The following is a 27,772-nucleotide window of genomic DNA, read 5'->3' on the forward strand; positions in this document are numbered from 1 at the left end:
TAATGTCAAATAATTTAGTTCAAACAGTTGAATTAAAGTCCATATGCCATTTGTTTATTCAAAATGAAAGAAAAGAAAAAAAAAAAAGCTCTAACCCCAAACCAAACACATTTTTATCACTTTCAGTCTGGAGTAAATGCAGAATTTCGTTCTGCTTTGAGCTGTGGTCAAAACATGTAGCAGAGCAGCATCGTGCAGCTCCAGTTCAATAAATAACCAGGGAGCTCAATAAATAACCTCAGAGACGAGGAAAAATGTTTTTCTTTGTTTTATGTGGATTGTTTAGGTCTTTGTACCCTGTCTCCATGAAGATTAAATGGCGAGCACAGGCTTCATGCAAAGATAATAATTATGAGTCTCAGTGTGAGATGTAGAATAGTGCCTTTGGAAAAAGAAGTTTCATGTGGGATTGGAAATGCTTGTGGCTGCAGGGAAAATGAAAAGCCACCAATATGATGACAGAAACCCCAAGTGGTTTTAAAACAGGCAGATAAATACATGCATACATATATACATACATGCATATATGTTAATATATGTACTTGAGCACACCAATATTGCACCAAGCAGTGATTGCAAACCTAAAATCAGATCGTGGAACGGGAAGGTACTTCTCTGAAAGCAATAGCAAAATGGTGGCAAAATTGAGATGTCCACAGGTGTTTTGAGAAACATAAGAGCAATCAGGAAGTTCATTCCATCTTCAGATTTTCCTGACTTTATTAAATTCATTAGTCCTAAACCATGTCATACAAATTACACATCACAAAGTTCTGCAGCTTCTGTTCTCTAGCAGGCAGAGACAAGATTTATGGTGGTGATGTGAGCTATAATGTCTGCGTTTTGGGCCATTGTAGATGAAAACACTGAAACAGCATTAATGAAGAATTTGTAATGAAAATATTAGGCCATAGAAGGTGGATTCTCCTTTATTAGTGTATATTTCTTAATCACTTCTAGTTGTGTTGGGAATCTGTGTGATGTGTCTCTTTGCCATCTGAGAATCAGCTTTTTGGATCTGATCTCCTTAAGCTGTAGGTGCCTTGGTGTACATCTGGGTACCAGTCTGATTTCTGACAAAGACTTGCTGCTGTAGATGCCATCCCTCCTTGTATTTTCCCTGTAACCTGAACCATTACCACACAAATACAGAGGAAACTGCTCAAGGCTATGGTTGTAGAGGCAGCCTGGGAGAAGTTTTGAAGGTGTCACATCTCATATTTCTGTTATTAAAAAAAATATAAAGATAGACAATATATTAAATAAAATGCCGTTGCATTAATGTTGTCTCCTAACTTAAAAGGCAAGCTGAATTCCTGATGAAGCTCATGACAGACAAGATGTTGTCTGCTGGCTGAGGCCAAATTCCTGCAAGAAAACCAAAATAGAAGTCACCAAGTGGCACCTCTTACTGTAAGCGTAATGTTTTTCCCAAGCACTTAACTGGCAATATTATGGTGAGCAGCTGATGAAGGAATTTAGCAAACTAAGAGGCTTGGTAGGCCAGTGATGAGGCTGCTTTCTCATTTGGTGGTGACTAATAGGGGATGACCAAGATGGAAGGGATAGTTCAGTAGTAGTTTTCTTTGGGATTTGTACCTGTTGCTTAGAGCTAGCTGGGAATGGTTCAGGGTTCAGAAGTTACCACGGTAACATTGGCAAGCAAACAAACTACTCCCTTCAACCTCATCTTGGGAAATCAGGCTAAAAATAGGTTGCTGAAGCTTAAGGTTAAAAGTAAAGACGTGACAAAGCAGTGGTGTTAAAAAGCCAGCTCCACTCATCCCTTAAAAACATCCAAGGACTGCGTTTCCCTGCCAGAGGCGGTACATGTGTTACTAGTTATAGAAGGCTTTATGAAAGTTGTACATTAGCTAGCAGCATTTTCTGACTTGAAAATAATGCTGACAGTTGGGTTTTCCCTTCAACAATAAGTTTTGGAAATGGCTTTTCAATTTAACGGCATACCCTCGTAGCAAACAGCAGTACCTGGTGTAGCAATGGGTTAAAGTCTGCTTCATATTCAAATGAAGCTGATGCCTGAAGAGGTACGAAGAGAACATAAATATGGGGCAAAAGAAGAGTTTCCATTGGTGAAATGTTGGATTGTGCAGGAGGTGACCTGTGTGTGACGGCAGAAAACATGTGGCGGGAATGTTCAGGCTCTACAACCAAGCTCTTGTTCAAGTGCATTGTGCTTTTCCTGAAGGAAATTTGTTTTTCAACTTTTCTGAAGGATAGGTGGTGAGCCCATGCAGTTAGGCTGTCACAGCTTAGTGAGGGGATGTGCCTTGCTTCTAACCACTGCATTTGCCTACTTTACCCAAGGTCCAGTTGAAAAGTGAAGAGTCAAAAACGTTTGCGATGAAAATCCTGAAGAAACGTCACATAGTGGACACGAGACAGCAGGAGCACATCCGCTCAGAGAAGCAGATCATGCAGAGCGCTCACTCGGACTTCATCGTGAGGTACTGTCCCTCTGTCCCACACACTGCCGTGATGGAGCAAAGGACGGCCAGTCTCAGCATTTGATAAAACCACATAGGTTTTATCCATGCATCATTAAAAAAACACTTCAGCCATAGCTTCCCTGCAAGTGACTGCAAATACAGCATATAGAATAAGTTTGTTTTTTTCCAGGAAAATATGAAATTATTCTGCCCATAGGGAATCGGGAATTTCTTCCCAAGCCTAAACTAAATCCATGTCTTAACTGATTTGCTTGGTCCCTGTGCTGTGCTAACATGGCTTTGTGGCTCCTGGAGCAAACACATTGCCATCCCAGATCATGGGCAGATTTGCTGATGCCAGCGTGTGATGCTCCACGTAGACATACACACTATGACGTAGTGTTGCCCCTGCTCAATAGGAATTTTCCTCTTTCTTCTGAATTTTCCATCTCACAAAAGGAAGCTAGAAGGCACGGTTTCATCTTTGGAGATCATGTGCTGTTATGCGAATAACCGGTTGTATCCATTGCATATTTAAGGTATATTAAGTAGACTTGATTCATTGTCCCTTGACTCATCTTGAGCAAACGCACTGAAGTTGTATGCTTCCTGAAACTTAAGCAGATGCAATTCTTCAGGGAACAAAACCAGGTGTTAGTCATTTTTGTTTGTTCTGACCCTAATATTGAAGATTTCTGATGCCTCAAGTTTATGAGTATCTGTCTGCAGGAAGGAGAAACAGTCCTTTTATATGTTTTAGGTCAGGATCAGAGTGCTGGGCGGTCAGGACCTCTGATGGGGTAATGCATTTCCCCAGTCTGGAGCTATCTAAAAGACAAACCTCATGTCTAAGCCAAGGATGCTTCATCCCACCCCCAAAGAGGTGGGCTGAAGCCCTTGGCTTTTGCTGAAAGAGATCAACCCCTCTCCCAAAAAGTGTTGGAGAGAGGCGTGCTAACCCAGGAGAGAAACCAAACCACTGTGACAAAATGTAAGGACAAGTGCGTGGCAGCGGCGGCAACCCATCAGCTGCTAAGGGGGTATTTCCTTCACAGGCAGAACCGCTGCGAGTGTTGGCCAAAAGCCTGGCTGATCCCTGGGATTCCCCAGGAGCCCAGGCTTCACCTGTGATTCATTGGTGACAACTGCACGCTGACATTGTACCCGGCTGCAATTTCCTTCACACTGTAATACTTGATTCACAAACATGCCCCCGTTACCTAGGCTAGAGCCAAATATACCTTGCAGGCTATTTCAGCCTATAGATCTATTTTCTGAAGCCTGAGCTGGCTTAATATGTTGGTGTAAAGAAAGGTGAAATGCAGAGCCAGCCGACCAGAGGGACATCTTAACACCATTTCCAGAATACCCACTCCTAAATAAAAAGCCTGAGCCTACAGACATTTGCTTATGGAGCCACTGATATTCATAGCTAATAAAAGAAATACACCGAAGTTCCTTATTTTTAAGTTTTTTGTTCTTTCAATAGGCAAGTGGGGAAAAAGGGTGCAGTGATCATAGGTCTAGGGCAGAATTACACAGAATTATAGGGGTTGAAAGGGACCTTGAGAGATCATCGGGTCCGACCCCTTTGCCAAAGCAGGTAAATGCTTTGAATGCTGAGAAACAGTGATAAGATGAACTTTGAAATGATCCCAGTCTTCTTCTTGTTCCAAAGTGAGCCCAAAATGGAAAAGGTGACAAGAAGACAGGATGAAGGAAGAACTTTTTCCAGTGCTTTATGGCCTGGCAGTTTCCATCAAAACTCAATTTTTGATTCAGTGCAGCCTTCACAGCATGCCAGTGTAGTGGACTTCAGTCAGGCTGAGTTATTTGCTGCTGCTATGTCTGGTCATATATTCCTGTTTTTCTGTGTCTGTCTCTAGCTATAACATCACTATATATGTTTATATGGTATTATATAATTATGTTACACTATTACTTGCATACGCATGTAAAATGACCTGTCCACTATTGACAAAGCAGGCAGTTCAGATGTAGGGCCAAACTGAATCCCTTTTTTTCTTTCCATATCATGCAATATTTCCTGTCCTTTACAGTAACAAGCCTCCCCTAAACACTTTTAGTACCCTTAGACATCCTGCACTGGGGAGGGACTTTCTAAACCACAAAGCCCAACCTTTTCTTATTGCAGCTGCTAGAAACTAGAAAATCTTCACTGGCTTATCAAACCCCATGCCCGCTTTTCCCTCTCACTTCTCCTTTTGCAGCTCCACAGGGATTTGGAGTTGTCTTCTACTTTCTGTCCTAAATTTATTCATAGCCTGTTTATATCCTTTTTTGGGCCAGGCCTGTAGCTGCGAAATTTTTTTCTGGGTACTACAGGCAGAGATGTTGCCATTTTGGTAGACTAATTGTGTTTTGAGATGTTAGGTTAAAGGTAGGTTTAAAATGATCTTGAACCATGGACAACCTCTGGGATAACAGAATGGGAAAGACAGAATTCCTGAAGAATAGAATTGTTTTCCTAATTCTTCATGAAACTGTTTGCAAAAAATCTTGGAAAAGTGTTTCAGTTAGGTTTTTAAAATGCATTAAGCCAAGAAAAAAAAAAAAGAAAAAAAAAGCCAAATATCACTCAATAAAATTTACTCATAGATAAAGTAACAACTTTACAGAACAAAATGCTATGTGTGGATTTGGTAAAGGAGCAAGCAAGTGTTGAGCCACGGATGTCTGCAGCGGATCTGCAAATATTTAGATGAGTAAGAAAATGAAGAAAGGAATGAATTCCAATATTGTGACATTTCAAACTTATAACTTCTTGATCTACTGAAATACTGTGGTTTCATACTTCATGCTGTACATCTCATGTATAAACTTTGCACTTCTGTTAAAGTTGATAAACAATATTTGATTGGCCAGATTTGATGCCCATAAGATGTTCTGGAAAGTAAACTTTCAGCAGGGCTGCCTTAAGTAGAGAAAGTAGTGCTTTATTTCAGTAGCATTTAAATTAACAGGCAATCAAAAATATTTAATTATCCATATTTGGGGTTCTTGAAGATGTAGGTTTTCTGTAAACCTTAATGTAGATGAAATGATGGTGTTGTAGTATAAATTTTCTTCTGTCCAACTGGCAAGAATATGATATTTTTTTCTTAAATCCATAAATTTTAAACATATGAAGTGGCCAATTAGTTTGATCCAACTTTTCTGAGATGCATAACTGAGGTTTTAAATGTCAACATAGGTAATATTATAGTAAGGGAAACTAAAACACAAGTTTGTTTTTTTCCATTAAATTTCATTGTGGCCACATTTAGTACATTCTAGCTACAGAATATTTCACAGGTAGATAAGCACTGAGCATATTCTGTGATTTTTTTATTTTTTTAATCTTATGACCTCTAATGCATGTGAAAGCAGGGAAGAGTGAGATTGATTCAGACAGCAGTAACAGACCCTGTCCTAGCTTCAGCAGGACAATCAGCAAGTACCCAATGTCCTGCCCACATCACAGCTGCAGTTGTTGGAATTTTTTCTGTTAAACATGTTAAAAATGTATCAGGTAGCTGCTGCTAAGCTGTGTGCTGTGCTATGCAAACACACACAGGAAACAAATTCTGTCTAGCATCATGATGTAGAGGCATACCAGACCCAAGTTTTGCCCTTTACCTTAATATTTAACAGAACGCCTGCAAAATGAACCAAATCCTGCCTTTTTAAATATTTTTTAACCCCCTGGTCTATCATACGGCCTAGTCTTAAGGTGCCTGATGGGTTTCCTTTCCCTGACAAGCAAATTTCTTCCCCTCCCCTCTTCGCCTGTCTTCCTGCAAGTCTTTGAGATACTGCTGCCCACCTCAGAGCTTTGGGGGGAAAAATTGGTTCAATATTAAAATCAAATGAAGTAGCTGACATTGAATTCCCTATGTTTATTTCTGTAGTTTCATAGTTGCATTTGTTTAATATATCACATTGAGAAGGAATATGGGTTCATAAATCCTGGCCCATCTATCTCTTTAGCCAAATTTTCCTCCACATTCAGTCCCGGGGATAAAGAGGAAGGGTGCATTTAGATACCTAAATGTCAACAGGTTCTCTTTAAACTTGACTAAATCAGTGGTTTTAAGTTCTGAAATGAATCACAAATTGGGCAGCACTTCCTTGAAATGGAAGAAGGAATACTGCAGATCTACAGCTGTATCCATAGCATGAAGAATAAGATGATACAGACATTATTAAAATGGTAAGAAAACTTATTTTTCAAGCAAATCTGGAAAGCCAAGTGTCAGGTTATGCCATTAGAAGTGTCAGACTTTATATTTAGTACTCAGAGCAATTGTAATTGCTTCTTTTGCTGTGATATACTTCATTAATTGAGTGATATCCAGCTGCCAACTGGTCACAAGCAGTGTTCCCCAGGGATCGGTATTGGGGCCCATCCTCTTTAATATCTTTACTGATGACTTGGATGAGGGAATTGAATGCACCCTCAGTAAGTTGGCAGATGACACCAAGTTGGGGGGAAGTGTCAATCTGCCAGAGGGTAGGGAGGCCCTGCAGAGGGACCTGGACAGGATGGGTCGATGGGCAGAGGCCAATGGGATGATGTTCAACACGGCTAAGTGCTGGTTCCTGCACTTTGGCCACAACAACCCCATGCAACACTACAGGCTTGGGGCAGGGTGGCTGGAAAGCTGTGCAGAGGAAAAGGACCTGGGGGTGTTGGTCGATGCTCCCCTGAACGTGAGCCGGCAGTGTGCCCAGGTGGCCAAGAAGGCCAACGGCATCCTGGCTTGTGTCAGGACTCGTGCAGCCAGCAGGACAAGGGAGGTGATCGTCCTCCTGTACTCTGCTCTGGTGAGGCCGCACCTCGAGTACTGTGTTCAGCTTTGGGCTCCTCAGTACAAGGACATCGAGGCCCTGGAGCGTGTCCAGAGAAGGGCTACGAAGCTGGTGAAGGGCCTGGCACACAAGGCCTGTGAGGAGCGGCTGAGGGCACTGGGCGTGTCTGGTCTGGAGCAGAGGAGGCTCAGGGGAGACCTCATTGCTCTCTGCAGCTACCTGAAAGGAAGCTGTGGGGAGCTGGGGGTCGGCCTCTTCTCACAGATAACTAGTGATAGGACTAGAGGGAATGGCCTCAAGTTGCGCCAGGGGAGGTTCAGGTTGGAAATGAGGAGACATTTCTTCTCAGAGAGAGTGATTAGGCATTGGGATGGGTTGCCCAGGGAGGTGATGGAGTCACCGTCCCTGGGGGTGTCTAAGGAAAGGTTGGACATGATTTAGTGGGTAACATTGGTGGTAGGGTGATGGTTGGACCAGATGATCTTGGAGGTCTTTTCCAACCTTAATGATTCTGTGATTCTATGACTCAAATTCCCATCTTTTTCTGCTGAATTATTTCCCATGCGATACAAAGGACTGATGAGAGATTGAAATGATCTTCATAAATTCAGCACTAGCTCTGTAAGATCCCCCCAGTCTTGTGGTACTTCCTGGGATGAAGCACACGGTCTGTGACAAGTGGGAACAATTGGCACCTTGACTTTTACAGTCAATGTTATACTATTTTCTTGTTTTCCAACGCTAGGCTCTACAGGACATTCAAGGACAGCAAGTACCTGTACATGCTGATGGAAGCTTGTCTAGGTGGAGAGCTGTGGACAATTCTCAGGGACAGGTGAGTTTTAAAAAGTTATTGTCATAAAAAGCTGAATATTTTTTAACACGCCTTCAGATAACCAAGGGTCTTTTTCATGTGCAAAACCTGTCTTAGTGTGTTATGTTTAATTTAAGATCCCCGGAAGATGAGGAAATAGTTTAATATTTCTGTTCCTATGCAGTTGACTAGAGACAAAGGGAATCCAATTATAACTGGGAATACCCTTAGGACTGATTTAGGTTATTTCCAACATGTACAAGGCTTTATATAAATGGAGACTTAGCTCAAGCTACTTTCTCATGACATCTCTACAAACCTGGAAAAGATACAGAAAGTAATGGTGGTAATGATGATAATCATGTGATAAATTGTATTCATGATAAGTGTCTTCATCTCTGAAGGGTATTGTGTTCACACCAGAAGTACTCCATACCCCTGAATAGTTGATGGTTTATTTTAATGTTGGCCTTTTCTGATCACAGAGATTGCAGCTGCATCCTCGGTGCCCATGCAACTGTTTCTCATGTTTGGGAGCCTGTCTGGAGGTTCAGGCCCTTGATAGGAAAATGGGGGACTGTCATAAGGGTGTCAGAGACTTTGGGCACCATGTATGAAGGCAGGCAGTGACCCTGCAGGGTGCAACCAGGGGTTGCAGTAGATGCAGTGGTGATTTCACTCTCACTGTAGACTTGCAAGATATGGTTGAGAGATACAGTCCTTCCAGCATAGCACCTTTATGCATTGCTGACCTGGCCTTAACTGTGGACTTAAAAAAATTAGTGGCATTAATCAGATATCACATTTGCGAATAAAATCCATGGGAAAGTGCAATTTAGAAGTAAAAAATGCAAAGTCCTTCGAAGACTTCAGAGAAATCAGTATTTCCCATCCTGTCGAAAGACCTGCATTTTTCATTTCAGTGTATGAAATTCTGTCCCCCCGACTATGAATAGCAGCCTCCACATCTGTCACAGAGACATTGCAATAAGCCATAAACCATAATAAACCATATCTATTAACATTTCTTAATGCTTATGAAGCAGTCAGGTATAATAGCAATGAAGACCACAGGAAATCTCAGGAGGAAATCAATAATTCTTTGTGGGGGTTGGGTCCAGCTATATTAAGGGCCATTCGTCAACGTGGGACACAGGATCATGCATTGAACCTATAGCTTAGCATTACGTGATTGGGGCATAGAAGTGCCATGGAAAAAATAGTCTGAAAGCATGTAATTAAATACTGCATCGTAATGCACAAGCAAATGTGGTCCTGGTATTTCCTGTCTTTGGAGGATTTGACCTTGCAGTGTTTTGTTTTTGTTTTGTGTGTGTAGGCAGGAGGCAGGTGGAATGTGGGTTGTGCGGGTGTACATGGTTCGTACACATAACACAACGGCAGGGCAGGGAAGTGTGCGAGCAATCACATATAAATATGCAATAGAATCATAATTGAAACATGATTTAATTAAATTTGGAAAGTGAAAGAAATGCATTGGAAAGATTGATCAAAAAACATGTATGAAATTATTTTTAATTAATTATCCATACAGAATTTTTATAATTTTTCCTTCTCCCATAACCATGCCTTCTCTGGACCATTAAAAGGAGAAGAGTAGCAAAGTTAGCAGGTGCTAGAATGTATCCTTCATCTTTGTCAGAGCCTGATAATTCCATCTTCAATTCTCTTAGCTTTAAATTGTGGTTCTGCTGCCACCTAGCTTAGATGCGCTTCTGAGCTCAATCTGCTCCAGCCAGAAGCTCAAGGCAGGTAGCAGAATATACTTTGCTTTTGAAAACTGCTTACAAACTTGTACTCAAATGAGGATCAGAAAGCACACTTAATGCTGAATTTACGATTAACACTTCAAGTCCCAGCAAATGCATTTTTTCTGTCTTTTGTCGCAGTTATGAACATGAGTATGGGAGTTCTTGATCTTCACAGTTCAAAATCCTTTCAGCGCCTAAAAGTCAAAGATTCTAATAAAGAAATCACCTTTTACATAGAAGACACTTACTTATAAATTTCAATTCTAAAAGATGTAAATATAAAATAAAAATTAGAGTATTTTAGATTTAAACATTTGATATGAATGTCAATTGAAGGCAAAGAAGCTAACTTAAAAAATAGAAATACATGTAAATTTATCTGAAAAAGTCAGTTTAGCAGCAGTCATTTTCCAGGTACTGGGTGATTCTACTGGACCATATGGATATTTTAACAGTAAGATGAAGTCCAGAAAGGAAAGAGATTGGATCAGCTTACAATACAGTTTTAGGCTGTTAAGAAAAAGAAATTCTAAATATAAAGAATTGCTCTAGGTAGAATAAATATAGGTTAACTACAGCTAGAATAGCTCACCTCTTGCAAAAATCAAGCCCTTACTTTATGTCCATGATGGTGATAATGACCTGTAGAAACAGCTCAGTCCTGTACCTAGAAATCACTTTATCATCTTTCTCTTTCTTGTTTTACACAGAGGTTCATTTGAGGATTCGACAACCAGGTTTTACACGGCATGCGTAGTCGAAGCTTTTGCATATTTGCATTCCAAAGGAATAATTTATAGGGACCTCAAGCCAGAAAACCTCATTCTGGATCATCGAGGTTATGCCAAACTGGTAAGTGCCTGCCATGTCTGGTTTTGCCAAAAAAAAATATTTAAATTAAAGACGCCATTCCTGTCTTCTAGTACTGGACAAGTAGTGTTACGGGTAGAGAAGATGGAATTATCCACAGAGGGTCAGAAAAAAGTCCACACAACCCAAGGTCCAGTCTCTGATGGTGGCCATCAGTAAATTTTGAGATACGATCAGGGCCAGAATATCGTCACTCATCACTGGGATGTTTTCCCAGCCTCCAGCAGAGTGAGGCTGTAGCTGAGCTGGAAAACGCTAATTCTGGCTAACATTTGAAATTCAGGGCAGCAGTCTGGAAGCATTTAGAGAAGAGCATCTGGAGAAATCCATCTAGTTGTTTTGGAGCTACTGAAAGACAAAAGGATATCGTTAGGAGATGGAGAGGACTTGCATTTGTGAGCTTCATAGGTGTCAGGTGAAATTTTTTTTGCAAACTATTGTTTCTGAATAAGTTCCTTTGTATAAGCAAAAAAAAGCATCATTCTTAATGGAAGTGTTAACCATGACCTTGTCATGGCACAAAATTATTATTTTTAATTGCTCTGGATCGTCAGACTCTGTTGCTGAACTGTAGCTGATTCCGCTTCTTGCTTTAGCAAGGGGATTGGAATTTGGTTTGTCTTTACTTTTGGTAGCATTATAATGTCTGCAAGTTATAACTTTTCATGGAAGAGGTTACATTTGTTCATTGTAGCAATTCACATATTGCATCATTAGCACCATTTCTGTAGGAGTCCCTGCATGCTCTTTGTCCTTCAGCTTTGTATTCTTTTCATTATCTATCAGGAAAAACGTGCATAATCAAATTGTATCCATGTCCTGTGTACTGCCATTCTGGGTAGTAGCAGACACTTTTAAGTGGCTAAAGCCACTTGTGCTTTAGCACTGATGACAAACCTGACTGATCTGTGCCAACTCCTCTGAAGTGACTCTTGAAGGCTCTCCCTGAACCTGCTCTTCCCAGAGTGTCATGGTGCTCCTCAGTGCTGTCCTTCTACAACATCCACCTCCTCAAACCAGGATGGGAGCACCTGTGTTAGATCTCCACTCCCCACATTAAAGTGTTGCTGATGGATTTCACTGTATTGAACTGTTCATGTATATTGTTTTTTTGAATCAAAAATCAATGTAGAGGTGTCCTGCAAATAAAGTACACTCAGAAAGTCTGAAGACTGAAAAAGTCTCTGTGAACCCATGGAGAGGGGAGAAGAAAAGAAAGACTGTCCTTGGTAGGAGGTGCTGTCCCACCCCTTTTGGGGAACCCCTCTTTCTAATTAATGGGGATCTGGGCACTTGGGAAACCATCAGTGAAGGATGGGATGACACAACCCTAAAAGAGCTGTGTCCAAGAGGGGCTGACTCCATCCATGAGGCTCACAATGGGGCAACATCTCTGTCTCCTGGATGGGGGACTCTTCCCTGCCTTTGAGAAGGGAAACCTGGGAGTCAGTCAGTCAGGGAGAGGATGTCAGTCTTTGGGAGTGGTAAGTCAGACCATCACCATTATGGGCCTTTACAGCCTTGTGGCAGCCACCATGTGTCACCATGATACTAAGTTTAATGAATAACAGAAGAATAAATCCTCTACAGCATTTCACTGAAGCTGAGGGTTCCAGCAAGGTGTCAGATGATAGAGGTAGATTAGGTGCCAGACTGTCCTTCTCTCCACCCGAGTAGGATCTGGACCAGGGTCTGCTGTTCCCATCACCAGCCCCCAGCTCCTTAGACATTTTGATCTCCTTGGACCCATCTTTGGTAGCACAGGAAGTATCACAGATTCCACAGCATGACTGATCCTTCTTGTGGGTTTGTGACCATTCAGGATGGCAATACTGATGTGCTGTCCCTGACTAGTGGAGGAAGGTGTAGGAGCATTTCACAGCCATCAAGGGACAGCAGAGTGTGCTACAGACCACAGCTCTGGGCAAGCACAGCACCGAGGCAGGGGAGGGCAGAGCTAAAAATACACTAAGCCTATTAGCCTGAGCTCTTCTCAGGCCCCAAAGAACAGCTTTGGTTCCCTGTGTAGTCTCATTTTCCACAACTGCCTGTAGCATGCTCTGGTGTGCCACAGGGGTACTGCTATAAGGGTACATTGAGGCTTGTGATCCCACCAGCATGTTGCATCATTTTCAAATAAATTGTTATTACAACACTCTTTGGATTGGAATAGAAATCTGAACTTCTCAGCAGATGCTGCCATGATCTTGTATTTAGCCTGAATAGCTCTTGCTCAGGTAAAAGCTAGGACTTTAAAACAACAACAACAACAACAAAACAACTTGATCTGCAAATGATGTGAAGTTACATGTTCCAAGAAATGCTCAGTGTTGGCATTTGTTCTTCTTCTCTCACAAGAATCTTCTTTTTTGCATTATGAAGGGTAAATCAGCAAAAAGATCACTGCAGTTGTCTGGTTCTTGAACAACCCACGATGTTTTCATTGCAATAATATTCCCATAAGGAAATCTTCTTTCTGCATTGCTTCACTTCAAGAGGAACCGAGTGCATGGCTGAAATTCCCTCTCTTGCTCTGCCCTGATGCTATTCTCCTCCTTTCACAGGTTGATTTTGGCTTCGCAAAGAAAATAGGATTTGGAAAGAAAACATGGACTTTTTGTGGAACTCCAGAGTACGTAGCCCCCGAGATCATCCTGAACAAAGGTCATGACATTTCAGCAGACTACTGGTCACTGGGAATCCTAATGTATGAACTCCTGACTGGCAGGTATGGGCATCAGAGCTGGCGCAGCTGCCGAAAAGAGATCCGAATATTTCTGCCATTGTCACCCTGATTAGATGACGGGGAAGATTCAGAGCAGGCATGTGCTGTAATGGCACAGTGAAGCCTGAACATTGTGCTGCTGAACCTAATAATTAGTTTTCCATTTTAAATCACAGTTTCCATGCAGATCTCTCAAATGGCAAGATATGAACAGGCTTTTTAGGAAATGCTGTGACATGTCACCAGAACTCCACCCTCATTTTTGTCCCCAGGCTCCTGTAAACTGAGAATGAGCTGAACATGGCAGGGAAAGGGTTTGTAATTCAGCTGAGGAGATGCAGTAGTGGGATGCTGCACATCTGAAAAGGAGGAGGTAGAGTTGACACTATGAGAGCCTGAGACCCTATATCCACCCTTTCCCTTATTTAGTTTAGATGCAAAAGTTGAATGCATACATTACTGCATATTTTGACAGTTTTGGCTTCCTTGCACTTCTTCACCTCATCCACCAAAGATACAAAGAGTGTGAAAAAGATCCATCACCTAAAGCTGCATAGCAGCTCTGGGGATGGACCCAAGACAGTGGAAGCCTATTTTGTGTTTGGGACCTCACGTCTTGCCACCTTGCAGGAGCACATGCCTGGTAGTTCAGCCCAAAGCAAGCAAATTGTAGCATCTGCCTTTAGGGGCTCTTTGTTCACATACTGCTGTTCTTCAGTGAACTTGTCCCTGTTCCGTTAAACCAATGGAAGCCTTAATCCCCACTGAAAGCATGTCACAACATCAAATTGAGAATAAGCCAGTGAGCAAATCTAGGACCCTTGTTCCCCAGGCTGCTGGGACATGGGTCTTCATGGAAACAAGATTTGGCATGTGCTGCTCCAGAAAACATTACTTTGCTCGTAGGTACTTTCTTCCAGCCAGCATCACTTAAATTCCGACACCATTAAAGCACCTTGGCTGAGAATTGGTTAAGATCATACAAAGCAAACCATTCCTATTTGTCACCTACCTTTCCTCATTTCACAGTAGAGTACTCTGTTTTGCTTGGTAGTTGTTGTTGTTGTTTTGTTTTTTATCAATCTTTAATGCTATTTTAAAGACAAACTTTTAACATTTTTTTTCTCTCCCCTCTGAAGTCCCCCTTTCTCAGGCCCAGACCCCATGAAGACCTATAATATCATATTAAGGGGAATTGACATGATCGAATTTCCAAAGAAGATTGCCAAAAATGCTGCTAATTTAATTAAAAAACTATGCAGGTAAATGCATAAAATATAATCACCTCTCTCTTATTTGCAAAGAAATGAGTTGTTCAGAAGGATTAAGAAAGTAACCTAATTTGTTATTCATTTTATAGGGACAATCCATCAGAAAGATTAGGGAACTTGAAAAATGGAGTGAAAGATATCCAAAAGCACAAGTAAGTGTATTCCCCAGCCATCCACCATTTGAACCCACAGAAACATGCATTTCAAACACTTCCATTTTCTGCCAGACTCACTTTTCTTAAACTCCTTTGGCCTTTCCCTTCAAGTATGTTTTAAATTGTAATTGAGTTTGCGTTGGATGTTTTTTTCCTGTGTTTTGGTATCGTTTCTAGCCTTGCCTATGACCAAAACACATTGCACGTTGACCATTACACTGTAATTACTCGAATGCAGAAGAGCATTTGGAAACAATCCAACTCAGCCACTGCCTGCTTGGATTTCTCTGGTTTGCAGAATCATTTTCCAAGGTTTTCCTCCATTTCTCTCCCCTCCACCCCCAGCAAACTTTCTCTCTACCCATAATGTTAATTCATCAAACCTCTTGATCCGATGGGAGAGAGTTCTTAAGTGGTGTTACATAAGCTCTGTTTTGCTACAGAAATTTACTGAAGAGTTTCCACACTGCTTGAGAGGAAAAAAAAACAAGTTAGGGACCACCGCAGAGGCAGGTTACCTCTTCCATCTGTGCTCGTCCTTCTCTGCTCCCATCCCCAAAGCAATACAAATGCATTGGAGGGACATTTTGAGGGTGAGCTCAGCTCAGGGCTCACCCTTCTGCCTGAGCTGCCTTAGCCCAAGAAAACCTGAGGTGCCCAAACCAGGAAGAGAGCATCCCTGTGCAGGCTGGAGCATCCAATCTCATACAAAGCAAGGACATTAGGGGTCTCATATGGCACGGACTGGCCATATAGGAAGGAAAGAGCAGATGCCAGGACACCTGCAGTGAGGAACAGTTTTCTTCTGAGCATTTGTAACTTGTACTTGCCATGGTATCACCACTGGGTTGTGACACACAATCCATTTTCAGCCGAGAAAGCGTATATAAACATGACAGGAAAAATAATTAAGGCTAATTAGACCATTTGAAGAACATGTCTGCAGGAGTTAAAACGCACTGTTTAAGCAATTTAAATTTCATTTTGTGATATTTTAGCCATATGTCTAACTTCCCGACATGCTTTATTATTCTCTCCTTTCTAGATGGTTTGAAGGCTTTAACTGGGAAGGGTTACGAAAAGGGACACTGACACCTCCTATAATACCAAGTGTAAGTTTTACTACTTCATTTCTCTTTCCCAAGCAATTGTCTCTTTAACATGAATTTTGGGAGTTTCAGGCACTAATACACTATAGTTAGCATGTGCTTTATTTCATCTGAATATGCTGGTCAGAGAACAAAATTGAGCAAAACCCTATATAAAAAGTCCATTTAGGGACATTTTCATCTATACTTCATCTCCTGGCATTCTCTTCCAGTGGAAGTCATTTAGGGCATGACTGTGATGAAATGCTCTTTGCTGCCCAGGCAGAATCACTCACTATTATGTTTTCTTCTCTTTTTCACCTGCTGCATTTTTTTCTTCATGTACTTTTCACATTCCAGCAGAGAGCTGCTACTTTCACCCCTTTTCTCAGATGTGTCCTCTTTCTTTCTCCTTTATTCCTGTTTTTGATGGGCAAGTGGGATTTGTATGCCATCTCCCTTTCTTTTGCATTAACCTTTCCTTCTGTCTTTTCTTTTGTGCTTTTTACCCTTTTTTCCTGCATCCGTGTCTTACATGAAAAGCCCTGTTACTGACTAGTTTATGTTTAACTGGGAGCAGACTCGGAGGGACAGCTCTACTCATTTTCCTTTGCAGCAAAGCTCTTCCTTTGATGTCTTTGTGAGCTCTTTACCCACAAAGCCTGCTGCAAAGAGAAACCAAACAGGATTAGCTGATAGAAATTACCTTGGCCCCTTCTGTTCGGCAGCCTCTCCTCCTTGTTTCAATTTAATCCCTTTCTCTCCGTGCCTCTCCCAATGGATCAGTGAGAGAATGACATTAGCAATCGTATTTAATTGCACCCCTTTGCTCAGTCTGTCTGTGGTCCTGTACCTTCTGCAGCAACAGCAGGCACAGCTCCGGGGCTGAATCTGCCATCCCAAAGTTTTCTTAACGGCTATGAAAGAGCAAGGAGGTTTTGTGTCCCCCTTTTGCCCTATGGACTACAGAAGTCAGTCACAGGCAGCAGGAGAAATCAGGACTTTGTAAATGTTTGCCTAAAGCAGGATCACCAAACAGCTTGTAAATATTTTGTAAATCAAAATTGCGTGTTCTTTTTTCTGTTAAGCTGATTTTAATAGCTATTAATTTTCCAATAACTGTTAACTTGTTCACCATATTTTAAGTCAGTGAAATCAAGTTTACTCCTTTATGTCCAGTTTCAATTCCTGGTTTGCCTGTGCTCTCTGCAGGATGCCAGTGTAGATGAAAATGCCCAAATATTTTTTTCTATTTTTTTAGTGGATTTTTTAGTTAGCAAGGGCATTTGCAATACTGCTTTTACCCAATGTATGTATCAGCCCTGCATATCTAACCCTCAGATAGAACAACCCACAGCAGTGACTTCAATAATATCTACTCTCTACGGGCATGAATTTCTCCATGACATTGCTCTACCACCAGAAATTGTTTCTACTCTTTTTGGCATTGCTCAGAGGCCATTCTCTAGCCTGTTTTGCACAGGTCACGCTTCTTCAGCTTTTTCACAAAGGTCCAACACGGTATCAGGAAAGGGTCTTTCTTGGCATCATTGGGATGTATATTCCTGGGTCTGGTGCCATCCTACCAGGGACATGTCTGCAATGGTCCCAAAAGTGATCTGCTGCCAGCACACCACCATCCCTTTGGTGATCTCTTTGACCACCATCAGGGCTGTCCAAAATAAGACAGGAGCATCCTTCCCTCTTCTGAAGACTCAACCATTCTTCCAGGGCAACTTATCAGTGCCGACAGCCGTACACTGCCCCAGTCCCAAAGCAGCACAACTCTTCTTTATAGAATTCTTAGGACGAATATCTTTTCTGGACATACTCTTGATATCCTCTACAAAATGTGCCTCCATTAACTAGTGAACCTCGCTGACAGTTTTTCAACCCTGAAGCTGTCCGTCCTGTTTTGTCAGTCTTGTTTTCCTCAATGAGCTCAGTTGCTTTGACAGAAGACCCAACTCTCAGTAATGGCCGTATCTGCAAAGTGACCAAAATTATGTAGCTCTAGGGGAAGAAATTAGTTTTTCCTTCAGTCATTGCACCTCTCCTCCCTAGCTGGAAAGGAGCCAGAAGGGCTAAACATAGAGACTAGCTTTTGTTTTGTTTTCAGAAATAGGCCTTTCACAGCTCTTTAACACTCATCAACAGTTGTGTACTACCACTGAGACAATCAAAACCTACTCCTTAGCCCTCGATCCACAGGATTTTAGGGTAGATCTGCTGCTAGAACATTGCTTTGGGGAGCAGCTGAGCTTTGATACCACAGATTAAAAATCTGTGATGGAAGCTGTCCTGAAAAGTTACTCCTTCTTGACTCTTCCAAAGATGTGCTGTCTTGCATCATGGCTCTTGTTTTTGACAAAGACATGCAGATCTCTTCACCATAATTCATCACAAGCTCTTACGCTGGCAAGTGACCAGGCAGATGATACCAATGTTTGCGCTTTACCCTCTGGGTTGGACAAGAGATATATCTGGAGTATCCCTTCTTGGCTGGAGAGGGCATTGAGAAATACTTTTGTTCCCATTTCTCTGATCATGAAGGACCGCAGGCCACATACGGGTGACACGGAGCTGTGGAGAGTCATGCCCAACAGCAGTAGCAACACATAATATCAGTTAGCAGAGTGACAACTCATGCAGCCTTTCTCTCTAGATCATATTTCTTCTAAGAAAAAAAAAAAACACTCTACAATTGTCTTGGATATACTCAGCCTTTTTATTTTGTCAGATGAAGGCAAAATAGAACCCATCTCCAAAAACAGGACTTAATTCCCATAAAGTTTCACCTAGTTCAAATGACTGTGCCAGCTCTGCCAGATGCTCTCAGTGTAGACATCTGCAGAGGAACCCAGGGGAGCTCCACAGATGCTTTCACCCCATGCAGTCCACTTATGCATTCTGCGTCACTGCTGAGGGGTTTTTGCAAGAAGCTACAGGTCATGCGCGTAAGTTGTGAATGGCCACACCAGCTGCATCTCTTCTGCTTTGGTGGCTGTTATCTTGTGCATACATCCCTCAGTTCTTCTCCCAAAGGGAGAACTCGCATAGGGGTGGGCTGAGAGAAAAAGAGAGACAGGGTCCAGCACAAGGGCCATGAAGGAAAGCAAACTCAGAGCCCACCAGGGGTGAGGACCCTAAAGATGAAGGTTCTCCAACTCAACAAAGTAAGCAGACCCAGGTAACTCAAAAAAAATAAAAAAAATACCAAATCCAGTATAAAGTGTTCTTTTTTTTTTCACAGTGAGTTGAGTATGCAAGGAGTTTGATTCTTCCCCAAGACATTATCAGCCATGGGTAAATTCTGATGCAGCTGAGCAGTTATCCAGCATCAAATATGTCTCCTGGACTGTAGGTTGGGAAAAAAATATGGCAAGCATTTCCTACGCAGTACTGCTACAGCAAGTGCTGTCCTCTCCAGTCTGCACTGGCTACTTTACAGCTCAACGTACTCCTTCAGTATGACCCTGATTATTTTGGCCTGTAGGGAACTGCTGGTCTCTTTTTGCATTGTTTCATTTATTTCAATTGCATTGGATGTACCAAGGTCTCATAATAAGAAAGTTTCAATTATCTTCATGAAGCAAAAAAAAAAATAGAAACCATCTAGTTACAGTAGCTTTTAAATGACATTATTTCCTAAAAAGTAATTCTACTTGGCCTTCACAAACCTTAGCTGAAACTCAGGCTCTCTGCTTCCTTGTAAGTGGTCATGGTTGTTTGCACTGTAGCTTAGAACAAAGTTGTTTGTGTCAAAATTGATCATTGGAAATTCAGAAACATCCTAGGAATATCGGTTTGTCTGGTTGGCTCTGTAGGCAGTGGAATACTTGTCAGGAAGCTAGAAGGCACCAGAGGCCCAGCTGACAACCTCAGATTCAGGATCCTGAAGCCATAAATTGGAAATCTTGGGCTTTGGGGAAGAAAGGTGCTCCTGGAACATGGGGCTTTTTCAAGTCTTTTCTGCCAACTTTATTCCAATGGGTGGAAAAATTCACCTTGAGGCAGAGCGCTAGAGGGCCTGGGTCTTTAGAGACAGTACAAAACCAGTGGGGATTTTGTGGAAAGTCCTCCTGGGATTCAGCAAAAAGTTGTTGAATGCAAAACTTCTCTACTGCCACACCTTGCTTGCTGCAGTTAGCATTTTCTGACCAGCACCATAGCTATATCCCTGGGACTAGAGTAAATAAAAAGAACCAAAAAAAAAAAAATGCCCACTGAATTCTTTGGCATGATCATCATTGTGAGGTGAAGAGGTCTGTAGAGGTCCAAAAAACAGCTCTGATGATGGTCCCCGTCTTGTCACTCTGTCCTTTCCACAGGTTGCATCTCCAACAGACACAAGCAATTTTGACAGCTTCCCTGAGGACAGTGATGAACCACCCCCTGACGACAACTCAGGATGGGACATAGATTTTTAATGTATTTCTCTTACCTGCTTCTGCCTTGCTGAAGACAGCTTCCTGGGACATGGCTGCCAGCGAAACCGAAAGAACTGGGGAGGATTCGTGCTCGGGGTCACCATGATGCCTTGATTGATGCTGCTACAGTAACTACAGTGGCATTAGGACTTATTGCTTAGATGACAATAGTGCTCTTCATGTTTTATGTTCAAACTTAATATAGCAGTTGACATGGTGGTCCTGACGCAAAGCCTTTCACCAGTAAAGAAACATGTTTTCTATCACTGCAATGATCTTGCTACGCTCTAATTACAAAAGTTGAAAGATACGTAGTGTAAAACACACTTCATTCTAGCTGCAAGGTACTGGCTTTACCAGTAGGATCAATAGTAATTTATTAAGTGCTGTAGGTAAATACAGTACAGGATCTGGGCTTCTCCCACACTCCAGACTGGGTAGGTCTTCTGCTGTTGGCCAGTGTAGGAACAAAGGAGGACAGCAACGGTACTGATCGAAGAGTTCATGTCGAAGCAGTGGTAAAATTTGTCCGTTTTCTTTCCAAGCAGTGTTCATGACAAGAATGAATGTTACTTTTCCTCTTTCTTTCAGAGAATTTTTATTTAATCTGGTAAAACAAAAGCACAACTGCTCTAGATCCTGTTAAGGCAGATATGGGTCGCTTCTCTCATACAGCTGAGAACATAACGTAACACGATGTTTCCTTTTTTCCTTTCCTTTGGTACAAAAACATAAATGCATGGAAAGAAATCATAAAATTATCCATTTTACTTATAAAATAGTGCTTAAATAATGGTCCTATAATAAAGCGACAGCAGCCAACTGGTCTTACTGATTAGCTATTAGACATAAAACTAAGCTTAACTTTTACCTTTTTAGAACCCAAAGGGAAAATATAAGACCCGTAATGTACTTTATAGGTGCTACGTACATCCTTCATCTGTGAATATACCTATTCAGTCAACCACCATTTCAGAAATATGTAGCAAGAGGCATCATTCTCCATCATGTTCTTAGAACAGATGAGTTTACATCTCCGTGTCTGCATCTCTTCCATGTTTATTACAAAGCTAATTAAAAGAATATAAAATGTGATGGAGGGCCAGTTTGCTGGCTCTGTTTTTAATATTGCCTATAAAAATGTAATCCTAACGTCTCAGCAAACTAAGTTGGAAGGAGCTCTACAGAAAAGTCAGTGGAATTTAGCGGAAATCTGATATTTCGTGTGGGTTTGTTTTGTAAGAGTTACCAGTCTACCTTATCGCCAGCGTACCAAGACCCCGGTGACCACATTTAAGGCATGGGGATGGCCAGAGTTGGGTCAGCTTGTATGAAAAAAAAGCCAGGGAGAAGGATGTTGGTGCATGCATGCTTTTCTTCCCCTGACTTCCACTGCTTTTCCTTTGCTCTAGCGAAGTCTCTTCTGGTTTATACAGACATAAGAAGGCAATACTGTCCTGTATGCCTACTCGTTGCATTGTACACGGGTCTAAAAGTTTATCCCGTCGTACCAACAAGAAACGTCAGCTTTCTAACAGACCCTGCCCCAAATTAGCAAATGCTGCCCCATTTCATCTCAGAGTTGTCAAGAGCGGTTACATATCCTGGAAGTCAAAAGATCAACTTTTGCTGACCATTTTTGCATAGTGTGCAGAAAACATATGCTTTAATGGTAAAAAATTATTTCTCCAACGCTAAATCTTTTCTGTGTTCCTAATGGAAGTGACTTCCATAGTCTTAATAGAACATACGAAAAAGATGTTTCCTCCACTTCTTTGACAGCATCAACAATGTCTGCTGCTTGCCAGCAACCTAAAGAGCTCGGTCACCGCAGACCCCTTCAAACCCAGTCTGTTCTGCTGAATTTTCTCCATAGTTATGCAGAAAGGCGAGGCAACGTCATCCGCACAATAACTTCAGGTTATTTCTGCTGCTCATCCGTCCCGTGCAGCACCATATTAAAATTTGTTTGCCTTGAAAACCGTAGGGAAAAGACAGTAACTACGCCTACCAGGAATCACTCGTGCAGAGCAAATACTTAGTTTTCAATCCAAAGGACTGAAAGCAAACGCTGAACACTAGGGCTAAAACAGTCACCAGTCATCCGAGCAAACAAGCAGTCATGCGCCTGCTGCATGAAAGCTGAGTTTGTTATTCACGTCCCCCTGTTTTTTCACTCGATGCTGTGGCTACCTTGGAGGACAAAACTCGTTGCATTTGTTGGCTTTCTACAGAAGTACATACAGAGGAGTTTGTCTCAATACAGTCACAGTGAGTAGCTGAGATTCAGCTATCTGTCGAGCAAAGGGTTGCCAGGAGCATCACGACCCCTTTGGGGCAACCCAGAAACGTTATGGGAAGAATGTTTTAAAATGGGCTGATGAGTTATTTTCTTTCTTCCTATCCGTTTTTCCTTGTGCCATGCACCGCAAGACCTGCAGCGTGTGGCATGCACTGTACTGAATATAAATTTGTTTCAGCATCAAACACCTCACTCGACTTCCATCACTTCTACTAAGCATCCTTTAAACGACATACTTAGCATATGTATATTATAGACTCCTTCATTTATAAGTAATATATTTGAGTTGCATAATATATATATATATATTCACAACAACTGATTGCCTCTGTGTTTCCACTTACTGTCTTTTCTTTGTCTCCTTTTTTAATATATTGGACAACGGTGTATTTGCGCAGGGGGAAATCAGCTGCCGTATTTAAAACAAGCGTATTAGGATTGGTGTCATAAGATACAGAAGATCTGTAGCTTCTTACAGTGCTGCATTATCCATAGCAAACTCTTATTTAACAACAGGACCACAAGCAAATATTTATGTAAATAGGTATTTTCGTGTTGATATTTTGTGGTACACATATAACTTTTTATTTAGAGTTCCATGGCATTACTACTTCATTTTCTTATTTGTAATGTAATGTTTTTAGATCGAAGTAGACTTGAATTAATGTCATAATTGTCAGTATTATTAAACTTTATGTCGACTGTACTGTTACTCATCTGTCCCATAGGTTTAGAACATGACTAGCTATCTGGCATTGTTGCAAGTGCCTTAAATCCATGGCATCCTATAAAAAATACAAATTTGGTGTTATGCTGCATGACAAAGACAAACACACCTCAAAATGTTGTCCTTTCTTAGCTTGCTGCGTTTTACAGTTCTTTCTGCTAACAATTTATAAGCCTTTATTATATAATATTGATGAATTACAGAAATGATGAAGTCGTTCTCTTATTTCTGTTAAATGTACCAGAGCTGTGTATCTGTTAATGAGATACAGAGTCATTTCTGTGAAATGTATAAATGTATGTGCGGGTCAAATTAATATATGACATCCTATCAGTCTGTATACAGGTATTCCTGTTTCGCTAAGCTGTGCAGATCCAGCCCATAGTGCAGTCCGGCTCCAGCGTACCGTCTTTTATAAAAGCCACGACAAATGTTCCGCCCCAAAAAGCAATGAGCGGCTAAAGGTGAATTGCCACCACGTGCAACTCGCGTCTCTGAGGCGAGACCGGGTGCCCCCCAAGAAATGCCGCAGTAGCTCGTTTGAGCCCCTCGACCGAGCAGGATCCGTGCTTTCCGTCAGCCCCCCATGCAGCCCATCACGGAGGCAAGGCCCCGGCGCTGCCCCACAGCCGGCCTGGGAGCGATGCCTTTTCTCTGAGCCGCCAGGCATCAAGCCGGGACTTGGCCAGCCTCAGGCTCTACGGGCAAAAGGGAAATTTTGTGTGGAGTTGCCTGTCGTCCTGAGTCCGATTTATGCTGTTTTTACACTGGTCCTTTATTTTTTGTAATCTGATTTCTCCAGTTTTCTTCTTACAATGGATTCTACATAAAAGAGTTTTCTTGTTCGTCAGAAAATTGTCTGTCATCCGATGGTCGTCGACCAGTTGCACTCTTTTGATGTAGATTTAAGAACTTTTTTTCATGAACTTAACTGCTTTTGTTTTGCTCTGTATTTTCCCTGCAGCTGTAATTGCCGAGTGCCTGTTGTATACTTTATAGAGTTGAAATAAAAATAATTACTTTTGAGCAGCGCGTTGCTGTCTTTCTTCAGTTGGGAGAGTTCTGCTGCTCAGGCGGACTTTTTGCTCAGGTTTACGACGACACGCAGGAGGGGAGAGCCAAACAAAACGTTGCACGACGCCTACAGCCCGCTGCTGGGCTCGTATCCCCCTCCGGGTTTTCTGCCGAGGAGCCGAGATGCGACGGCAAATGGGCGGGGGGGCGGGGGGGGGGGGGGGGAGGCGGGACACGGACACATTTACTTGTGGTGGGGCTTTGGGGCCATACCTAAGGCAGGTACCGGCCCGACCCGACAAGCCAATTAAGCCTCTCCAATTAACCCCGACCTCCACGCAGAGGCGCTGGAGGGGCCGCCAGGGGGCGCCGCGGTGCGGGGCGCCCCGACGGGGGGGTGCGAGGGAGCTGGGGGGGTCGGGAGGGTCCCCCTTGGGCTCCCCCCTTTGATCTCCGCGCATCAAAGGGAGCCCAGAGACGACCCCCCCGCCCCCCCCCCGGCCCCGCTTCTCCGGGCTGGGGTCAGGCGAGTGCACGGGGGGGGCCCGACGGGGCGGGCTCCTCTTCCCCCCATCCCGGCTCTCTGCAGCTTCCTGCAGAGCTGCGCTGGCGCCAGGAAGGGAGCTGGGCCGGGGGGGGGGGGGGGGGGGGGGGGGCGGGCAGGCGCGGGGCTGGGAGACCAAAGGAGCGGGGTGAGGGGGCTGAGGGGGGGGCTCCGCTCCCCACGGCGGCTCCCAGGCACGGGGATGGGGACGGGACGGGGCGGGGGGGGAGGCTGCAGACAGTGGAGCCGCGGCCGCATCTGGCGGTGGGGTCTGGGGGGGGGACTGAGGGGGGTGCTCGGGGGGGCGCGGAGCTGCCCCCGTCGTTGCGAAATCCCCCTCCCGGGCCGGCGGCCAATGACGAAGCGCTCGGGGCGGCGGGGCGGGGGGGGGGGGGGGGGGGGGGGCATCGGCACAGCCCCCCGGGGCCCTTTGAAATCCCATCCGCGGCCGCCGCGGCCGCCTCCCCGAGGGGCGGGCGCAGGAGGCAGCCCCCGGGGTATAAAGGCGGCGGCGGGGCGGGCAGGTAGCGCTGCTCGGGGGCCGCGGGAGCCGCAGCGCCGACGGGACGGCACCGACGGCACGGCACGGAGCGGCACGGCACGGCACCGACGGCACGGCACACGGGACGGGACGATGCGGGCGCTGGTGGCGCTGCTGGCGGCGCTGAGCTGCGCGGCCCCGGCGGGGCGGGCGGCGGCGCCCGGCGGCGCCCTCAGCTCCAACGCCATCAAGGGGGGGGCGGCCGCCAGCGCCGCCCCCGCCGCCGCCGCCGCGCCCTTCGACGGCAGCAACAAACCTCCGCCGGCCGCCACCCGGCAGGTAGGAGCCGGGACGGGGATGGGGGGGGGGCACAGGGGGGGACCCCGCACCGGCGGCGGCCCCGCTCTTACCGGGGGGTCCCCGCTGAGCCCGCTGTGCCGCCCGCAGCCCTTCCCGTGCGCCGAGGACGAGGACTGCGGCCCCGACGAGTTCTGCGGGGGGGCGGCCCGCGGCGGGGGCGCCCCGCTCTGCCTCGCCTGCCGGAGACGCCGCAAGCGCTGCCTGCGCGACGCCATGTGCTGCCCGGGCACGGCCTGCAGCAACGGTGAGGGGCGGCGGGATCCGGGGGGCGGCGGGCAGGAGGGGAACGGGAGGGGGGGACGAACCCCGCGGCTGACCGCGCTGCCTCCCGCAGGGCTCTGCACGCCCCCCGAGCCCCCTCCCGGCGCCGCCGAGCTGGACGAGACCGGCGCCGAGGCGCTGCCCCGACGGACGCCCGCGCCCGCCTGGCTGCCCGCCCGCAAAGGTAAGAGGAAGGGGGAGCCCCGGGGGGGGGGGGGGGGGGGGGCGCGTCCCGAGGGGCCCCGGAGCCCCCCGACGGCGCTCAGCGCCCTGACCCCCGCTCGGCCCCGCAGGTGAGGAGGGGGACTTCTGCCTGCGCTCGTCGGACTGCGCGGCCGGGCTGTGCTGCGCCCGCCACTTCTGGTCCAAGATCTGCAAGCCGGTGCTGCGGGAGGGGCAGGTGTGCACCAGGCACCGGCGGAAAGGCGCCCACGGGCTGGAGATCTTCCAGCGCTGCCAGTGCGCCGAGGGGCTGGCGTGCCGCCTGCAGCGAGACCACGGCCCCCCCGACGCCTCCCGCCTGCACACCTGCCAGCGGCACTGAGCGTCCCCCCCCCCCCCGACGGGACGGATGGATGGGACGGACGGACAGATGGGACAGACGGACGGGACAGACTCCGGCCCCGCTTGCGGGGGGCTCCCCTCCTGCGCCCGCAGCCGGAGCGGAAGGTTGTTTCTCTAGGGAACTACTTTTAAGTGACTAATTGCAGTACGTTACTGTGTTGTGAATACTCGAGGTGGCACTTAGCTGTACATACGCCGGGACTTTTAACGATTATTCCGAGGGTGCTGCCTTGTGCTCTTCAAGCCGTGACTGTGACTTTGTACACACTGGGTCTTAAATTGAGTTCGACGGATGCGACCGCCTGTTTGCGAGCCAATAAACGAGTTCTTCAAAGCCCGCCTGAGCCGCCTGCGGGAGGGGAGAGGCGGCCCCACGCCGGGCACGGGGGGGAGAAACCCTGAGAGAGGGGGGGGAGCGGGGCGGACGCCTCCTGCCTGGTTTTCACATGGGGTGAGGAGGGAGTGAAGGAGGCATCGCTGGCGCCAAGCGGGGCCGCATGCCCCGACCGCAGCGAGCTGAGCAGGAGCTCAGCATCTCCATCTGTGCACCAAGCCGTGTGGTCTCTCTGCTCCAGGCACAATAAAAACTGGTGTTTTTTTTTTTGCTTCACCTCGCAGCCTGTGGCTATGAGTTGTCTTCCTTTGGGGATGGTTTGGTGGGAGGGAAAGCTGCAAGTGTGAATGTTCGCCAACCCCTCTAGTCCTTAACGCCACCATCCTGTTGATGGTGGCAGCCAAGGGAGGTGCTGGGGATGCGCAGCCGTGCCTGAGTCTCCCCTGCGCAGCCCCAACGCGTGGCACTGCTTTTTCCCTAGGCCTGGACTGGGTGGCAAAGTGGTGCCCAAGATAGGGTGCAAGAGGGGCTTCAGGGGCACTGCACCCTGTGTGCACACGAGTTCCAAGCCTGCTGCATCCCTTTGGTCTGTTATGTGCAGCCTGAGCACCAGTGCTAGCACCTGGAGCGTTAACGCTGCTGATTTGGGGACCTCTGGGACTGTGCTGGTGCATGGGATTGTGGAACATGAACCAAACTGCAGCTCTCTCACCCCTCACTGGTGCTCTTTAAACCACACCAACGCGCTGGCGCCCCTTGATTTGCAGCCACCAAGGACAGCCGCTATCCCCAGAGCGG

The 27,772-nt window shown here is 45.2% G+C and overlaps 2 protein-coding genes across 9 annotated transcripts in view; both read left to right on the forward strand.

Moving 5' to 3' along the window:
* Window positions 1–24,442, forward strand: part of PRKG1 (protein kinase cGMP-dependent 1) — a 466,622-nt gene extending 442,180 nt beyond the window's left edge. For 6 of the 8 annotated variants that reach the window (XM_048069304.2, XM_013171986.3, XM_048069303.2 and 3 more), the window contains 8 exons: window positions 2,329–2,468; window positions 8,008–8,097; window positions 10,559–10,700; window positions 13,283–13,446; window positions 14,583–14,705; window positions 14,804–14,866; window positions 15,915–15,981; window positions 20,289–24,442. In XM_048069304.2, the coding sequence (XP_047925261.1) occupies window positions 2,329–2,468; window positions 8,008–8,097; window positions 10,559–10,700; window positions 13,283–13,446; window positions 14,583–14,705; window positions 14,804–14,866; window positions 15,915–15,981; window positions 20,289–20,387 (888 nt within the window). In that variant the 3' untranslated portion in view covers window positions 20,388–24,442. Of the gene's footprint in view, window positions 1–1,660; window positions 1,827–1,918; window positions 2,245–2,328; window positions 2,469–8,007; window positions 8,098–10,558; window positions 10,701–13,282; window positions 13,447–14,582; window positions 14,706–14,803; window positions 14,867–15,914; window positions 15,982–20,288 lie in introns of those variants that run through there. The other 2 variants (XM_048069305.2, XM_048069307.2) reach the window with 2 other exon arrangements.
* Window positions 24,443–25,443: 1,001 nt separating this feature from the next.
* Window positions 25,444–27,244, forward strand: DKK1 (dickkopf WNT signaling pathway inhibitor 1). The gene is made up of 4 exons (XM_067000636.1): window positions 25,444–25,794; window positions 25,903–26,059; window positions 26,150–26,260; window positions 26,370–27,244. Exons 1-4 carry the CDS (start codon window positions 25,609–25,611, stop codon window positions 26,618–26,620), a joined length of 705 nt encoding a protein of 234 aa, XP_066856737.1. The 5' UTR covers window positions 25,444–25,608; the 3' UTR covers window positions 26,621–27,244.
* Window positions 27,245–27,772: the final 528 nt, after the last annotated feature.

The sequence above is a fragment of the Anser cygnoides genome, chromosome 7 (genome assembly GCF_040182565.1).
Source record: "Anser cygnoides isolate HZ-2024a breed goose chromosome 7, Taihu_goose_T2T_genome, whole genome shotgun sequence".
Classification (NCBI taxonomy): domain Eukaryota; kingdom Metazoa; phylum Chordata; class Aves; order Anseriformes; family Anatidae; genus Anser; species Anser cygnoides.